This window comes from Coturnix japonica, unplaced genomic scaffold (assembly GCF_054131305.1).
Source record: "Coturnix japonica strain WE unplaced genomic scaffold, WE-NBRP24 Scf084, whole genome shotgun sequence".
Classification (NCBI taxonomy): domain Eukaryota; kingdom Metazoa; phylum Chordata; class Aves; order Galliformes; family Phasianidae; genus Coturnix; species Coturnix japonica.
This window is the reverse complement of record NW_028188987.1, coordinates 239,286-258,368: the sequence shown is the minus strand read 5'-3', so window position 1 is coordinate 258,368 and position 19,083 is coordinate 239,286. Positions and strand designations below refer to the sequence as shown.

At 42.0% G+C, this 19,083-nt stretch overlaps 1 protein-coding gene across 1 annotated transcript in view; it reads right to left on the bottom strand.

The window, feature by feature from the left end:
* LOC107307407 (maltase-glucoamylase-like) overlaps positions 1–13,898 on the bottom strand; it is a 122,424-nt gene extending 108,526 nt beyond the window's left edge. The window contains exons 1-4 of the mRNA XM_085534532.1: positions 13,836–13,898; positions 9,152–9,266; positions 5,177–5,250; positions 1,643–1,763 (exon numbers count right to left, since the gene is read on the bottom strand). Of these exons, the coding sequence (XP_085390658.1) occupies positions 1,643–1,763; positions 5,177–5,250; positions 9,152–9,266 (310 nt within the window). The 5' untranslated portion in view covers positions 13,836–13,898. The remainder of the gene's footprint in view (positions 1–1,642; positions 1,764–5,176; positions 5,251–9,151; positions 9,267–13,835) is intronic.
* Between the last annotated feature and the right edge of the window lie 5,185 nt (positions 13,899–19,083).

Here is a 19,083-nt window from a genome sequence, read left to right as displayed (position 1 = left end):
CTGACCCCATAACCACCCCATAACCACCCTATAACCACCCTATAACCACCCCATAACCCCATAGGATCCCATATCTGGGTTATAGGGTCACCCTGACCCCATAACCGCCCTATAACCACCCTATAACCCCATAGGATCCCGTATGTGGGCTATAGGCTCACCCCGACCCCATAACCACCCTATAACCACCCTATAACCACCCTATAACCCCATAGGATCCCGTATCTTGGTTATAGGGTCACCCTGACCCCATAACCACCCCATAACCACCCTATAACCACCCCATAACCACCCTATAACCACCCCATAACCACCCTATAACCACCCTATAACCCCATAGGATCCCGTATCTGGGTTATAGGGTCACCCTGACCCCATAACCACCCTATAACCACCCTATAACCACCCCATAACCGCCCTATAACCCCATAGGATCCCATACTCACCCCATTGCGTTGTCTGTAGGGCCCCATCCACCCTATAGCCCCAAAACCCCATAACAAAACCCCATAACAATCCTATAACCCTATAGGATCCTGTATCTGGGTTATAGGGTCACCCTGACCCCATAACCGCCCTATAACCCCATAGGATCCCGTATCTCGGTTATAGGGTCACCCTGACCCCATAACCACCCCATACCCACCCCATAACCCCATAGGATCCCGTATGTGGGTTATAGGGTCACCCTGACCCCATAACCACCCCATAACCACCCCATACCCGCCCCATAACCCCATAGGATCCCGTATGTGGGTTATAGGGTCACCCTGACCCCATAACCACCCTATAACCACCCAATACCCGCCCTATAACCCTATAGGATCCCATACTCACCCCATTGCGTTGTCTGTAGGGTCCCATCCACCCTATAGACCCCAAACCCCATAAGAACCCTATAGGATCCCGTATCTGGGTTATAGGGTCACCCTGACCCCATAACCACCCCAGAACCACCCTATAACCACCCCATAACCACCCCATAACCACCCTATAACCACCCTATAACCACCCCATAACCACCCTATAACCCTATAGGATCCCATATCTGGGCTATAGGGTCACCCTGACCCCATAACCACCCCATAACCACCCCATAACCACCCTATAACCACCCTATAACCACCCCATAACCACCCCATAACCACCCCATAACCACCCCATAACCCTATAGGATCCCGTATCTGGGTTATAGGGTCACCCTGCTGTGTCCTTCCACCCTATAACCAAACCTGACCCCATAACCACCCCATACCCACCCTATAACCCTATAGGATCCCGTATCTGGGTTATAGGGTCACCCTGACCCCATAACCGCCCCATAACCACCCTATAACCACCCCATAACCACCCCATAACCACCCCATAACCACCCCATAACCCTATAGGATCCCGTATCTGGGTTATAGGGTCACCCTGCTGTGTCCTTCCACCCTATAACCAAACCCGACCCCATAACCACCCTATAACCACCCCATACCCACCCTATAACCCCATAGGATCCCGTATCTGGGTTATAGGGTCACCCTGACCCCATAACCACCCCATACCCACCCTATAACCCCATAGGATCCCATATCTGGGTTATAGGGTCACCCTGACCCCATACCCGCCCCATAACCCTATAGGATCCCATACTCACCCCGTTCCGTTGTCTGTATGGCCCCATCCACCCTATAGCCGTGATTGGTCGAGAAGTGACACCAGGGGGCGCCGCTGTCGCTGACGGGATCCCAGCAGCAGCCGCGGAGGTTGCAGAGGTTCTATAGGGAAAAGAGACCCCAAAAAGGGGGTTTTTTACCCCAAAATTTGGGTTTTAACCCCCAAAAGGTGTTTTTTACCCCCCAGATGGTGTTTTTTTAACCCAAAATTGTGGTTTTTTAACCCAAAATTGTCGATTTTTACCCCCAAAATGATGGGTTTTAACCCCAAAAAATGGAGGTTTTTAACCCAAAAATGATGGGTTTTTACCCTAAAAATGGTGGTTTTTAACCCGAAAATGGTGGGTTTTACCCCAAAAAGGTGGATTTTTACCCCAAAAAGGTGTTTTTTTACCCCAAAATTGTGGGTTTTACCCCAAAAATGGTGTTTTTTTTCCCCAAAAATGGTGGTTTTTAACCCCAAAAATGGTGGTTTTTTACCCCAAAAATGGTGAATTTTACCCTAAAATGGTGTTTTTTTCCCCAAAATGGTGTTTTTTTACCCCAAAAATGGTGGGTTTAAACCCAAAAATGGTGTTTTTTACCCCAAAATTGTCGATTTTTACCCCCTAAATGATGGGTTTTTACCCCAAAATGGTGGGTTTTACCCCAAATTGTGGATTTTTACCCCAAAAATAGTGTTTTTTACCCCAAAATGGTGGTTTTTAACCCAAAATGGCGTTTTTAACCCCAAAAATGTGGATTTTTACCCCCCAGAATGGTTTTTTACCCCCCAGATGGTGGTTTTTAACCCAAAAATGGTGTTTTTTTACCCCAAAAATGGTGGTTTTTAACCCAAAAATGGTGGATTTTACCCCAAAAATGGTGGGTTTAAACCCAAAAATGATGGTTTTTTACCCCAAAAATGATAGTTTTTAACCCCAAAACTGTGGACTTTTAACCCAAAAATGATGGGTTTTTACCCCCAAAAGGTGTTTTTTTAACCCAAAATGGTGTTTTTAACCCCAAAATTGTCGATTTTTACCCCCAAAATGGTCGAATTTTACCCAAAAAATGGTGGGTTTTGCCCCCAAAATAGTAGATTTTTACCCCAAAATTGTGGGGTTTTACCCTAAAAATGGTGGATTTTTAACCCAAAATGGTGTTTTTACCCCAAAATTGTGGATTTTTACCCCCAAAATGGTGGTTTTTTACCCCCAAATGGAGGTTTTTAACCCAAAAATGGTGGGTTTTAACCCCAAAAATGGTGGTTTTTTACCCCAAAAAGGTGGATTTTTACCCCAAAAATGGTGGGTTTAAACCCAAAAATGATGGGTTTTTACCCCAAAAATGGTGGATTTTTAACCCAAAAAGGTGGATTTTTACCCCAAAATTGTGGATTTTTACCCCAAAAATGGTGGTTTTTAACCCGAAAATGATGGTTTTTATCCCCAAAATTGTTGGTTTTAACCCAAAATTGGTGGTTTTTAACCCTAAATATGGTGGGGTTTTACCCCAAAATGGTGTTTTTTTACCCCAAAATGGTGTTTTTTACCCCAAAATTGATGGGTTTTTACCCTAAAAATGTTGGATTTTACCCCCAAAATGGTGGGTTTTAACCCGAAAATAGTGGGTTTTAACCCAAAAATGGTGGGTTTTACCCCCAAAATGGTGGGTTTTAACCCCAAATGGTGGATTTTTAACCCAAAAATGGTGTTTTTACCCCAAAATTGTGGATTTTTACCCCAAAAATGGGGGGTTTAACCCGAAAATGGTGGTTTTTACCCCGAAATGGTGTTTTTTACCCCCAAAAATGGTGTTTTTTACCCCAAAAATGGTGGGTTTTTACCCCAAAAATGGTGGATTTTACCCTAAAAATGGTGGGGTTTAACCCCAAAATGGTGGGTTTTACCCCAAAAATGGTGGGTTTAAACCCAAAAATGGTGGTTTTTAACCCGAAAATGGTTGGTTTTAACCCAAATATGATGGGTTTTACCCCAAAAATGGTGTTTTTTACCCCAAAATTGTGGTTTTTTACCCCAAAAATGGTGGTTTTTTACCCCCAAAATGGTGGTTTTTTACCCCAATAATGATGGGTTTTTACCCTAAATCGGTGGATTTTTACCCCAAATTGGTGGGTTTTTACCCAAAAATGGTGGTTTTTAACCCAAAATTTGGGTTTTTAACCCCAAAATTGTGTTTTTTTAACCCCAAATTGTATATTTTTATACCCAAATTGTCGATTTTTACCCCAAAAATGGTGTGTTTTACCCCAAAATTGTCGATTTTTACCCCCTAAATGATGGGTTTTTACCCCAAAAATGGTGGATTTTACCCCAAAATGGTTGGTATTTAACCCAAAAATGGTGGATTTTACCCCAAAAATGGTGTTTTTTAACCCAAAAAGGTGGATTTTTACCCCAAAATTGTGGATTTTTACCCCCAAAATGGTGGTTTTTTACCCCAAAAATGGTGGATTTTTACCCCAAATTGTTGATTTTTAACCCTAAAATTGTGGTTTTTTACCCCCAAAATGGTGGTTTTTAACCCAAAAATGGTGGATTTTACCCTAAAAATGGTGGTTTTTAACCCAAAAATGGTGGGTTTTACCCCAAAAATGGTGTTTTTCCCCAAAATTGTCGATTTTTACCCCAAAAATGGTGGTTTTTAACCCAAAATGGTGTTTTTTACCCCAAAAAGGTGTTTTTTTACCCCAAAAATGGTGGTTTTTACCCCAAAAATGGTGGGTTTTACCCCAAAAATGGTGGGTTTTACCCCAAAATTGTCGATTTTTACCCCCTAAATAATGGGTTTTTACCCCAAAATTGTGGTTTTTACACCAAATTGTGGATTTTTTACCCCAAAATTTGGGTTTTTAACCCCAAAATTGTGGTTTTTTAACCCCAAATTGTAGATTTTTATACCCAAATTGTCGATTTTTACCCCAAAAATGGTGGGTTTTGCCCCCAAATTGTGGATTTTTACCCCAAAATGGTGTTTTTAACCCCCAATTTGTGGATTTTTACCCCAAAAATGATGGTTTTTACCCCAAAAATGGTGGTTTTTTACCCAAAAATGGTGTTTTTTTAACCCAAAATGGTGTTTTTAACCCCAAAATTGTGGTTTTTAACCCTAAAAAAGTGGATTTTTACCCCAAAATTGTCAATTTTTACCCCAAAAATGGTGTTTTTTACCCAAAAATGGTGTTTTTTACCCCCAAAATGGTGTTTTTTGGGGTTTTTATGGGGTTTTATGGGCTTTTATGGGGTTTTATGGGGTGAATTAAAGAGTTTGATGTGTTTTTGGGTTAAAAACATCCAAAAATGGCGTTTTTTGGCTTCTTTTTTACCAATTTAGCCTCATTTTACCCCAAAATCTTCCCCCTTTAATTAATAGGGCAATGAATGGGAGCCTTGTGATAAGGGCTCCCTTATCAATATCAAAGGTTGATAAGGGACCCCAATGGAACTGATAAGGGAGGTTGATAAGGGGTAATTTTTGGGCTAAAAAAGGCCGATTTTGGGTCATTTTCTCACCTTAGTGGCCACTAAATCCGGGATGCAGTCGATCCTTTGGGATATTTGGATATTGGGGCAATTTGGGGCGAATTCTGCAAGAAACGGTAAAATCAGCTCAAAATTGACTTTTTTTACCTCATTTTTACCCATTTTTATCCAATTTACCCCCAATTTTTCTCAAATTTTCATCAAATTTTCCCCCATTTTTAATTAATTTTTGCCCAAATTTTCCCATTTTTCTCCAATTTTTGCCCATTTTTGCCCAATTTTTCCCAATTTCCATCAAATTTTCCCCATTTTTTATCCCATTTTTCCCCAAATTTTCCCATTTTTCTCCAATTTTTGCCAAAATTTCCCAATTTCCCCCAATTTTCCCCCATTTTTTACCCATTTTTCCCCAAATTTTCCCATTTTCTCCAATTTTTGCCAAATTTTTCCCAATTTCCCCCAATTTTTCCCAATTTTTTATCCAATTTTTCCCAAAATTTTCCCATTTTTCTCCAATTTTTGCCCAATTTTTCCCAAATTTTCCCCATTTTTTCCCCAAATTTTCCCATTTTTCTCCAATTTTTGCCCAATTTTTTCCCAATTTCCCCCAATTTTCCCCCATTTTTTATCCAATTTTTCCCAAATTTTCCCATTTTTCTCCAATTTTTGCCCATTTTTTCCCAATTTCCCCAATTTTTCCCCATTTTTTATCCCATTTTTCCCCAAATTTTCCCATTTTTCTCCAATTTTTGCCCATTTTTGCCCAATTTCCATCAAATTTTCCCCATTTTTTATCCCATTTTCCCCCAAATTTTCCCATTTTTCTCCAATTTTTGCCCAATTTTTCCCAATTTTTCCCAATTTTTTTTCCCATTTTTTATCCATTTTTCCCCAAATTTTCCCATTTTCTCCAATTTTTGCCAAATTTTTCTCAATTTCCCCCAATTTTTCCCCATTTTTATCCATTTTTTCTCAAATTTTCCCATTTTTCTCCAATTTTTCTCTAATTTTCCCATTTTTCTCACATTTTTTCCCCAAATTTCTCCCTATTTTCCCAGTTTCCCCATAAATTTCCTCCAATTTCCCCCATTTTTCCCAAATTTTCCCCAAATTTCCCCAAATTTCCCCTATTTCCCCCCATATTTCCCCCATATTCCCCCTAAATTTCCCCATTTTCCCCCATTTCCACCCAAATTTGCCCAAAATCCCCCATTTTTGCCCCAAAATCTCCCTCTTACCGCTCCTATCCCCCTTATTTCCCCCTATATTTCCCCCTATATTTCCCCAAATTTCCCCCCAATTTTCCCCCATTTTCCCCCTAAATTTCCCCATTTTCCCCCATTTCCACCCAAATTTGCCCAAAATCCCCCAATTTCCACCCAAATTTGCCCAAAATCCCCATATTTCACCCTAAATTTCCCCTATTTTCCTACTATATTTCCCCCTACATTTCCCCTATTTTCCCTCTAATTTCCCCCATATTTTCCCCCATTTCCCCCATATCCCCCATATATCCCCCAATTTCCCCCATTTCCACCCAAATTTGCCCAAAATCCCCCATTTTTCCCCCAAAATCCCCTCTCTTACGGCTCCCATCCCCCCTTACTTCCCCTATATTTCCCCCTATATTTCCCCAAATTTCCCCCATTTCCCCCATATTTCCCCCATATCCCCCCTAAATTTCCCCATTTTCCCCTATTTCCACCCAAATTTGCCCAAAATCCCCCAATTTCCACCCAAATTTCCCCATATTTCCCCCATTTTCCTACTAAATTTCCCCCTAAATATCCCCAATTTATCCCCATTTCTCCCCAAATTTCCCCCCAATTTCTCCCTAAATAACCCCAAATTTCCCCAATTTTCCCCCATTTCCCCCCTAAATTTCCCCATTTTCCCCCATTTCCACCCAAATTTGCCCAAAATCCCCAATTTCCACCCAAATTTCCCCATATTCCCCTATATTTCCCCCTACATTTCCTTCCCCTATTTCCCCCTAAATATCCCAAATATCCCCCAATTTCCCCCCAATTTCTCCCTAAATAACCCCAAATTTTCCCAATTTTCCCCCATTTCCACCCATATATCCCCATATTCCCCCCATTTCCACCCAAATTTGCCCAAAATCCCCCATTTTTCCCCCAAAATCTCCTCTCTTACCGCTCCTATCCCCCTTATTTCCCCCTATATTTCCCCCTAAATATCCCCAAATTTCCCATATTTCCCCTAAATTCTTCCATATTCCCCCCATATATCCCCCAAATTCCCCCATTTCCACCCAAATTTGCCCAAAATCCCCCAATTTCCACCCAAATTTTCCCCATATTTCCCCCATTTTCCTACTAAATTTCCACCTACATTTCCCTATTTTCCCTCTAAATTCCCCCAAACCCCCCCAATTCCCCCCAATTTCTCCCTAAATAACCCCAAATTTCCCCATATCCACCCAAATTTGCCCAAAATCCCCAATTTCCACCCAAATTTGCCCAAAATCCCCCATTTTTCCCCCAAAATCCCCCCGTATTTCCCTCTACATTTCCCCCCATTTCCCCCTAAATATCCCCCATATCCCCCCTAAATTCCATATTTCCCCCATATTTGCCCAAATTTGCCCAAAATCCCCCATTTTTCCCCCAAAATCCCCCAATTTCCACCCAAATTTCCCCATATTTCCCCCATTTTCCTACTAAATTTCCGCCTACATTTCCCCTATTTTCCCTCTAAATTCCCCCATATTTTCCCCCATTTCCCCCATATTTCCACCAATATCCCACTAAATTCCCCCATTTCCACCCAAATTTGCCCAAAATCCCCCATTTTTTCCCCCAAAATCTCCTCTCTTACCGCTCCCATCCCCCCTTACTTCCCCCTATATTTCCCCAAATTTCCCCCATTTCCCCCCATATTTCCCCCATATCCCCCCTAAATTTCCCCATTTTCCCCCATTTCCACCCAAATTTGCCCAAAATCCCCCAATTTCCACCCAAATTTGCCCAAAATCCCCCATTTTCCCCCCATATTTCCCCCCTACTTCCTCCCGTATTTCCCCCCATTTCTCCCTAAATTTCCCCATTTTCCCCCATTTCCACCCAAATTTGCCCAAAATCCCCCATTTTTCCCCCAAAATCTCCTTCTTACCGCCCCTATTTTCACTCTTTTTAGTGGCCAGGACCCCAATGAGGACACAGGCCACGACCACGACGACACAGAACAGGACGCTCCCCAAAATCCCCCATTTCCACCCAAATTTGCCCAAAATCCCCCAATTTCCACCCAAATTTTCCCATATTTCCCCCATTTTCCTACTAAATTTCCCCCTAAATATCCCCAATTTATCCCCAATATCCCCCAATTTCCCCCCAATTTCTCCCTAAATAACCCCAAATTTCCCCAATTTTCCCCCATTTCCACCCAAATTTCCCCAATTTCCCCCTAAATTTCTCAATTTTCCACCCAAATTTGCCCAAAATCCCCCTATTTTTCCCCAAATTTCCCCATTTCCTCCCTACTTCCCCCTACATTTCCTTCTCCCATTTCCCGCTAAATATCCCCAAATTCCCCCTAAATATCACCAATTTCCCCCAAATTCCTACTAAATTTCCCCATTTTCCCCCATTTCCACCCAAATTTGCCCAAAATCCCCCATTTTTCCCCAAAATCCCCTCTCTTACCGCTCCCATCCCCCCTTATTTCCCCCTATATTCCCCCTATTTCCCCCTAAATATCCCCCATTTCCCCCCATATTCCCCCATATCCCCCCTAAATTTCCCCATTTTCCCCCATTTCCACCCAAATTTGCCCAAAATCCCCCAATTTCCACCCAAATTTCCCCATATTCCCCCATATTTCCCCTACATTTCCTTCCCCTATTTCCCCCTAAATATCCCCAATATCCCCCAATTTCCCCCCAATTTCCCCCTAAACTCCCCCATATATCCCCCAAATTACCCCATTTCCACCCAAATTTGCCCAAAATCCCCCATTTTTCCCCCAAAATCTCCCTCTTACCGCCCCCATTTTCACTCTTTTTAGTGGCCAGGACCCCAATGAGGACACAGGCCACGACCACGGCGGCGCAGAACAGGACGCTCAGCACAACCTCCAACCTGCTCCATTTGCCCATCTATTTTGGGGTAAAAATGGGCGATTTTGGTTAAAAATGGGGGTTTTGGGTTAAAAATGGGGGTTTTTGGGTTAAAAATGGGGGTTTTTGGTTAAAACACACCTACTAAAAATGGTGGGTTTTGGGGTGTGGGTGGGAGAAATGGGGGGGAATGGGGGAAATAAGGGGGGGAATAGAGGGGGAAAATTGGGGGAAATAAGGGGGAAATTGGGTCAAAATGGGCAGAAATTGGGGTAAATAGGGGCAAAATTGGTCAAAATGGGGGTAAATAGGGGCAAAATGGGGTAAATAAGGGGGAAATAGGGTCAAAATGGGGTAAAATGGGGTAAAATTGGGGTAAATAGGGGAAAATAGGGACAAAATGGAGTAAATAGGGGTAAAATGGGGTAAATAGGGTCAAAATGGGGTAAAATGGGGTAAAATGGGGTAAAATGGGGTAAAATGGGGTAAAATGGGGTAAAAAAGGGGAAAATGGGACAAAATGGGGGTAAATAGTGTCAAAATGGGTAGAAATGGGGTAAAATGGGGTAAATTGGGACAAAATGGGGTAAATAGGGACAAAATTGGGGTAAATAAGGGGGAAATAGGGTCAAAATGGGTAGAAATGGGGTAAAATGGGGTAAAATAGGGGCAAAATGGGGCAAATAAGGGGGAAATAGGGTCAAAATGGGGTAAATAGGTACAAAATGAGGTAAATAAGGGGGAAATAGGGACAAAATGGTAGAAATGGGGTAAAATGGGGTAAATAGGGGCAAAATGGGGTAAATAGGGGCAAAATTGGGGCAAAATGGGGTAAAATGGGGCAAAATGGGGGTAAATAAGGGGGAAATAGGGACAAAATGGGGTAAATAAGGGGGAAATAGGGTCAAAATGGGGTAAATAGGGGCAAAATGGGGTAAATAGGGTCAAAATGGGGTAAATAGGGGTAAAATGGGCAGAAATGAAGTAAAATGGGGTAAATAGGGGCAAAATTGGGGTAAATAAGGGGGAAATAGGGTCAAAATGGGGTAAATAGGGGCAAAATGGGGTAAATAAGGAGGATATAGGGTCAAAATGGGTAGAAATGGGGTAAAATGGGGTAAATAGGGACAAAATGGGGTAAATAAGGGGGAAATAGGGTCAAAATGGGGTAAATAAGGGGGAAATAGGGTCAAAATGGGCAGAAATGGGGTAAAATGGGGTAAATAGGGGCAAAATGGGGTAAATAGGGGCAAAATGGGGGTAAATAGGGTCAAATTGGGGTAAATAAGGGGAAATAGGGTCAAAATGGGCAGAAATGGGGTAAATTGGGGTAAATAGGGGCAAAATGGGGTAAATAGGGGCAAAATGGGGTAAATAAGGGGGAAATAGGGTCAAAATGGGGTAAATAAGGGGGATATAGGGTCAAAATGGGTAGAAATGGGGTAAAATGTGGAAATAGGCTGAAATAGGGACAAAATGGGGTAAATAAGGGGGAAATAGGGTCAAAATGGGCAGAAATGGGGTAAAATGGGGGTAAATGGTGGTAAAATGGGGTAGAAAAGGGGTAAAATGGGGTAAATAAGGGGGAAATAGGGTCAAAATGGGCAGAAATGGGGTAAAATGGGGGTAAATAGGGGCAAAATTGGGGTAAAATGGGCAAAATTTGGGTAAAATGGGGTAAAAAGGGGTAAAATGGGGCAAAATGGGGTAAATAGGGGCAAAATGGGGTAAATAAGGGGGAAATAGGGTCAAAATGGGGTAAAATGGGGTAAATTGGGACAAAATGGGGTAAATATGGGTAAAATGGGGTAAATAAGGGTAAATAGGGACAAATTGGGTAAATAAGGGGGAAATAGGGACAAAATGGGGGTAAATAGGGGCAAAATTGGGGTAAGTAAGGGGGAAATAGGGTCAAAATGGGTAGAAATGGGGTAAAATGGGTAAATTGGGACAAAATGGGGCAAATAAGGGGGAAATAGGGTCAAAATGGGGTAAATAAGGGAAAAATGGGGTAAATAGGGGCAAAATGGGGTAAAATGGGGTAAGATAGGGTAAAATAGGGACAAAATGGGGGTAAATAAGGGAAATATTGGGGCAAATAAGGGGGAAATGGGGTAAAATGGGGTAAATAGGGGCAAATTGGGGTAAATAAGGGGGAAATAGGGTCAAAATGGGCAGAAATGGGGTAAATAGGGGCAAAATGGGTCAAAATGGGGGTAAATAGGAACAAAATGGGGTAAATAAGGGGGAAATAGGGTCAAAATTGGGGTAAAATGGGGTAAAAAGGGACAAAATGGGGTAAATAGGGGTAAAATGGGGTAAATAAGGGGGAAATAGGGTCAAAATGGGCAGAAATGGGGTAAAATGGGGTAAATAGGGACAAAATGGGGTAAATAGCGGCAAAATTGGGGTAAATAAGAGGGAAATAGGGTCAAAATGGGGTAAAATGGGGTAAATAGGGACAAAATGGGGGTAAATAGGGACAAAATTGGGGTAAATAGGGGTAAAATGGGGTAAATAGGGGCAAAAATGGGGTAAATAGGGAAAAAATGGGGTAAATAGGGAAAAAATGGGGTAAAATGGGGTAAAAAGGGGGAAATTGGGGTAAATAGGGACAAAATGGGGTAAATAGGGGTAAATAGGGGCAAAATTGGGGTAAAATGGGCAAAAATGGGGGTAATTAGGGGAAAATAGGGACAAAATGGGGTAAATAGGGGCAAAATTGGGGTAAATAAGGGGGAAATAGGGTCAAAATGGGGTAAAATGGGGTAAAATGGGGTAAATAGGGACAAAATGGGCAGAAATTGGGGTAAATAGGGACAAAATGGGGCAAATAGGGTCAAAATGGGTCAAAATGGGGGTAATAGGGTCAAAATGGGTAGAAATGGGGTAAAATGGGGTAAATAAGGGGGAAATAGGGACAAAATGGGGTAAATAGGGACAAAATGGGGTAAATAAGGGGGAAATAGGGTCAAAATGGGGGTAAATAGGGTCAAAATGGGTAGAAACGGGGTAAAATGGGGTAAATTGGGACAAAATGGGGTAAATAGGGGGAAATAGGGTCAAAATGGGGTAAATAAGGGGGATATAGGGTCAAAATGGGTAGAAATGGGGTAAAATGGGGTAAATAGGGGCAAAATGGGCAGAAATGGGGTAAAATGGGGTAAATAGGGGCAAAATTGGGGGAAATAAGGGGGAAATAGGGTCAAAATGGGCAGAAATGGGGTAAATAGGGACAAAATGGGTCAAAATGGAGGTAAATAGGGACAAAATGAGGTAAATAAGGGGGAAATAGGGTCAAAATGGGGTAAAATGGGGTAAAATGGGGTAAAATGGGGAGAAATGGGGTAAATATGGGGTAAATAGTGTCAAAATGGGGGTAAATAGGGGCAAAATTGGGGGAAAATAGGGTAAAATGGGGCAAAATGGGGGTAAATAAGGGGGAAATAGGGTCAAAATGGGCAGAAATGGGGCAAAATGGGGTAAATAGGGACAAAATGGGGTAAAATGGGGTAAATAGGGGCAAAATGGGTTAAATAGGGGCAAAATTGGGGTAAATAAGGGGGAAATAGGGTCAAAATGGGGTAAATAATGGCAAAATTGGGGCAAATAAGGGGGAAATAGGGTCAAAATGGGGTAAATAAGGGGGAAATAGGGTCAAAATGGGCAGAAATGGAGTAAAATGGGGTAAATAAGGGGAAAATGGGGTAAATAAGGGGGAAATAGGGTCAAAATGGGGTAAAATGGGGTAAAATAGGGTCAAAATGGGGTAAATAGGGTCAAAATGGGTAGAAATGGGGCAAAATGGGGTAAATAGGGGGAAATAGGGTCAAAATGGGAGTAAATAGGGACAAAATTGGGGTAAATAGGGGCAAAATGGGGTAAATAAGGGGGAAATAGGGTCAAAATGGGGTAAATAGGGGCAAAATTGGGGTAAATAAGGGGGAAATAGGGTCAAAATGGGGTAAAATGGGGTGAAATAGGGACAAAATGGGGGTAAATAAGGGGAAAATTGGGTCAAAATGGGGTAAAATGGGGTAAAATAGGGACAAAATGGGGTAAAATGGGCAGAAATGGGGTAAATAAGGGGGAAATGGGGTAAAATGGGGTAAAATGGGGGTAAATAGGGTCAAAATGGGTAGAAATGGGGTAAAATGGGGTAAATAAGGCGGAAATAGGGTCAAAATGGGTAAATAGGATCAAAATGGGGTAAATAGGGGCAAAATGGGGTAAAATGGGTAGAAATGGGGTAAAATGGGGTAAATAGGGACAAAATGGGGCAAAATGGGGTAAATAGGGTAAAATGGGGTAAATAGGGGCAAAATTGGGGCAAATAAGAGGGAAATAGGGACAAAATGGGGTAAATAGGGGCAAAATGGGGTAAATAAGGGGAAATAGGGTCAAAATGGGGTAAAATGGGGTAAAATAGAGACAAAATGGGGTAAATAGGGCAGAAATTGGGTAAATAGGGGCAAAATGGGTCAAAATGGGGGTAAATAGGGGCAAAATGGGGTAAATAGGGGCAAAATTGGGGTAAATAAGGGGGAAATAGGGTCAAAATGGGGTAAAATGGGGTGAAATAGGGACAAAACGGGGTTAGAAACCGACCTTTTGGGTTCCCTTCCCTCCCTTTGTGCCCTTTGGGTGGTAATTCCTCGTTCTATGGGATTTATTGGGTCATAATTGGGGGTTTTATGGGATTTATGGGGTCGTAATTAGGGGTTGGATGGGATCTATTGGCCCGTCATTATCTCGCGGGGCGTTAATTGATAAGGGGATCGACCAATGGGGTGATGGGGTTTGGGGTCCTTATCTTTATGGGGTCCTTTAATTCACCTTGAGTTGTTAATGGGGTGTGGGGGGGGGTAAAGGTGAGGGGGTAAGAAATAGGGGGGGATATAGGGGCGTATATAGGATATATAGGGGAATATAGGGGGTATATAGGGGGATATAGGGGTATATGGGGTATATAAAGGATATAGGGGGGATATGGGGTATATAGGGGGATATAGGGGGTATATGGGGTATATAGGGGGATATAGGGGGATATGGGGTATATAGGGGAATATAGGGGGGTATATGGGGTATATAGGGGGATATAGGGTATATAGGGAGATATAGGGGGGATATGGGGTATATAGGGGGATATAGGGGGGTATATAGGGGGATATAGGGGGGATATGGGGTATATGGGGTATATAGGGGGATATAGGGGGGATATGGGGTATATAGGGGGATATAGGGGGGATATGGGGTATATAGAGGATATAGGGGGGTATATGGGGTATATAGGGGGATATAGGGGGGTATATGGGGTATATAGGGGGATATAGGGGGGATATGGGGTATATAGGGGGATATAGGGGGGATATGGGGTATATAGAGGATATAGGGGGGTATATAGGGGTATATAGGGGATATGGGGGGGGCTATAGGGGGGTGTATAGGGGGGATATAGGGGATATGGGGGGGATATAGGGGGGATATGGGGTATATAGGGGGATATAGGGGGGTATATGGGGTTTATAGGGGGATATAGGGGGGATATAGGGTATATAGGGGGATATAGGGGGGATATGGGGTATATAGGGGGATATAGGGGGGATATGGGGTATATAGGGGTATATAGGGGGATATAGGGGGGTATAGGGGATATAGGGAGGGCATATAGGGGGATATAGGGAGGGGGGATATAGGGGGGTATATGGGGTATATAGGGGGATATAGGGGGTATATTGGGTATATAGGGGGGTGTATGGGGGGGATATGGGGTGTATAGAGGATATAGGTGGTATATAGGGGGATATAGGAGGTATTGGGGTATATGAGGATATAGGGGGATATGGGGTATATAGGGGGATATAGGGGGGTATATGGGGTATATAGGGGAATATAGGGGTATATAGGGGGTATATAGGGGGGAATAGGGGGGATATAGGGGGTATAGGGGTATATAGGGGGATATAGGGGGATATAGGGGGGATATAGGGGGTATAATAGGGGGATATAGGGGGGATATGGGGGGATCTGGGGTATATGGGTATATAGAGGATATAGGGGGGGATTAGGGGGTGTTATAGGGGGGATATGGGATATATAGGGGGATATTGGGGGTATATGGGGGTATATAGGGAATATGGGGTGGGGGGTATATAGGGGGGAATATAGGGGATATAGGGGGATATGGGGTATATAGGGTTATATGGGGGGATATAGGGGGGTGTATATGGGGGTATATAGGGGGGATATGGGGGGGGGATATAAGGGTATATAGGGGCTATAGGGGGGAGATATAGGGGGGTATATGGGGGGTATATAGAAGGGATATGGGGGATATAGGGGGGCATATGGGGGTGTTTATTGAAGCCTAATGAGGTTTTATTGGGTCAAAATGGCTCATTTTTGGGGCCAAAATGGCTCTTTTTGGGTCAAAATAGGGTTTTACTGAGGCAAAATGGCTCTTTTTGGGGCTAAAATAGCTCATTTTGGGGCAAAAAATGGCTCTTTTTAGGGTCAAAATGGCTCATTTTTGGGCCAAAATGACTCATTTTGGGGGGCAAAATAGCTCATTTTGAGGCCAAATGGGGTTTTATTGGGTCAAAATGGCTCATTTTTGGGCCAAAATACCCCATATTTGAGCCAGAATAACACTTTTTGAGGCCAAAAAAGCTCATTTTGGGGCCAAAATAGCTCATTTTTGAGCCAAAATAGCCCTTTTTGAGTCAAAATACCTCATTTTTGCGTCAAAATAGCTCATTTTTGGGTCAAAATAGCAGTTTTTGAGTCAAAATAGCTCATTTTTGGGTCAAAACCCCTCATTTTTGACCCAAAATTGCCCTTTTTTATCCAAAATATCTCATTTTTGAGCCAAAATAGCTCTTTTTTAGGCTAAAATAGCTCATTTTGGGGCCAAAATGGCTCTTTTTTGGGTCAAAATGGGGTTTTATTGGGTCAAAATGGCTCTTTTTTGAGGCAAATTGCCTCATTTTGGGGCCAAAATACTTCATTTTTGGGCCAAAATATCTCATTTTGGGGCCAAAATAGCTCTTTTTTGAGACAAAATGGCTCTTTTTGGGCTAAAATTGCTCCTTTTTGGGTCAAAATGGCTCATTTTTGTGCCAAAACATCTCATTTTTGGGGCAAAAAATGCTCATTTTGGGGCCAAAATGGCTCTTTTTGGGGTCAAAATGGGGTTTTATTGGGTCAAAATGGCTCTTTTTTTGAGGCAAATTGCCTCATTTTTGGGCCAAAATACCTATTTTTTGGGCCAAAATTATCTCATTTTTGGGTCAAAATGGCTCTTTTTTGGGTCAAAATAGCTGATTTTGGGGTCAAAATACCTCATTTTTGGGTCAAAACACCTCATTTGGGGGCCAAAATGGCTCTTTTTTGGGTCAAAATGGGGTTTTATTGAGGTTAAATGGCTCATTTTTGGGTCGAAAAAACCCATTTTTGAGTCAAAACACCTCATTTTTGAGCCAAAAACACCCATTTTTGGGTCAAAATAGCTCATTTTTGAGTCAAAATAGCTCATTTTTAGGCCAAAAAACCTCATTTTTGGGTCAAAACACCTCATTTTGAGCCAAAAAACCCCATTTTTGGGTCAAAATAGCCCTTTTTGAGCCAAAATAGCCCAATTTTGGCCCAAAACACCTCATTTTTGGGCCAAAAAAGCTCATTTTTGGGCCAAAACCCCCCCATTTTTGGGTCAAAATAGCTCATTTTTGGGCCAAAACACCTAATTTTTGGGTCGAAAAACCCATTTTGGGGCCAAAAAACCCCATTTTGAGGTCAAAAAAACCCATTTTGGGGTCAAAACATCTCATTTTTGGGGCCAAAACACCTCATTTTTGGGTCGAAAAAACCCATTTTAGGGTCAAAAAAGCTCATTTTTTGGGTCAAAAAAGCTCATTTTGGGGCCAAAAAACCCCATTTTTTAGTCAAAACACCTCATTTTGGGGCCAAAATAGCTCAATTTTAGGCCAAAATGTCTCTTTTTGGGGCCAAAATGGCTCTTTTTTGGGTCAAAATGGGGTTTTATTGAGGTAAAATGGCTCATTTTTGAGCCAAAAAAGCTCATTTTGGGGCCAAAATAGCACTTTTTGAGCCAAAAAACCCCATTTTTGCACCCCAAACCCCCATTTTTGGGTCAAAACATCTCATTTTGGGGCCAAAACACCTCATTTTTGGGTCGAAAAACCCCCATTTTGGGGTCAAAAAAACCCATTTTTGGGTCAAAACATCTCATTTTTGGGGTCAAAACCCCCATTTTTGGGCCAAAAAACCTCATTTTGGGGTCAAAATATCTCATTTTTGGGCCAAAATACATCATTTTGGGCCAAAATGTCTCTTTTTGGGGCCTAAATGGGTCTTTTTGAGGCCAAAATGCCTCATTTTGGGGGCCAAAAAACCCCATTTTTGGGGCCAAAATAGCTCATTTTTGAGCCAAAAAAACCCCATTTTGGGGTCAAAATAGCACTTTTTGAGCCAAAATAGCTCATTTTTGGGTCAAAACATCTCATTTTTGGGGCCAAAAAACCCCATTTTTGAGCCAAAAAACCCCATTTTTGCGCCCCAAACCCCCATTTTTGGGTCAAAACATCTCATTTTTGGGGTCAAAACCCCCATTTTTGGGTCAAAACATCTCATTTTTGGGGCCAAAACACCTCATTTTTGGGTCGAAAAAACCCATTTTTTGGGCCAAAAAGCTCATTTTGGGGTCAAAATACCCCCATTTTTGAGCCAAAAAACCCCATTTTTGGATCAAAAAAACCCATTTTTGGGCCAAAAAAACTCATTTTTGAGCCAAAACATCTCATTTTTGGGGTCAAAACCCCCATTTTTGGGCCAAAAAACCTCATTTTTGGGTCAAAACACCTCATTTTTGGGTCGAAAAAACCCATTTTTGGGCCAAAAAGCTCATTTTGGGGCCAAAATAGCTCATTTTTGAGCCAAAAAACCCCATTTTTGGGTCAAAATAGCACTTTTTGAGCCAAAATACCTCAGTTTTGGGGTCAAAACCCCCATTTTTGGGTCAAAACATCTCAATTTTGGGGCCAAAAAACCTCATTTTTGGGTCGAAAAAACCCATTTTGGGGTCAAAAAGCTCATTTTTGGGCCAAAAAAACCCCATTTGGGGGTCAAAATATCTCATTTTTGAGCCAAAAAACCTCATTTTGGGGCCAAAAAAACCCCATTTTTGAGCGAAAAAAACCCATTTTTGGGTCAAAAAAAACCCATTTGGGGCCAAAACACCTCATTTTTGGGCCAAAAAAACCCATTTTTGGGTCAAAAAAACCATTTTTGGGTCAAAAAAACCTCATTTTTGAGCCAAAACATCTCATTTTTGGGGTCAAAACCCCCATTTTTGGGTCAAAACATCTCATTTTTGGGTCAAAACACCTCATTTTTGGGTCGAAAAAACCCATTTTTGGGCCAAAAAAAGCTCATTTTTGGGTCAAAACACCTCATTTTTGGGTCGAAAAAACACATTTTTGGGCCAAAAAAGCTCATTTTGGGGTCAAAATAGCCCTTTTTGAGCCAAAAAAAACTCATTTTGGGGCCAAAATAGCTCATTTTTGAGCCAAAAAACCCCATTTTTGGGTCAAAATAGCACTTTTTGAGCCAAAATAGCTCATTTTTGGGTCAAAACCCCCATTTTTGGGTCAAAATAGCCCATTTTTGGGCCAAAACACCTCATTTTTGGGCCAAAAAAACTCATTTTAGGGTCAAAAAAGCTCATTTTTGGGTCAAAAAAGCTCATTTTGGGGCCAAAAAACCCCATTTTTTAGTCAAAACACCTCATTTTGGGGCCAAAATAGCTCAATTTTAGGCCAAAATGTCTCTTTTTGGGGCC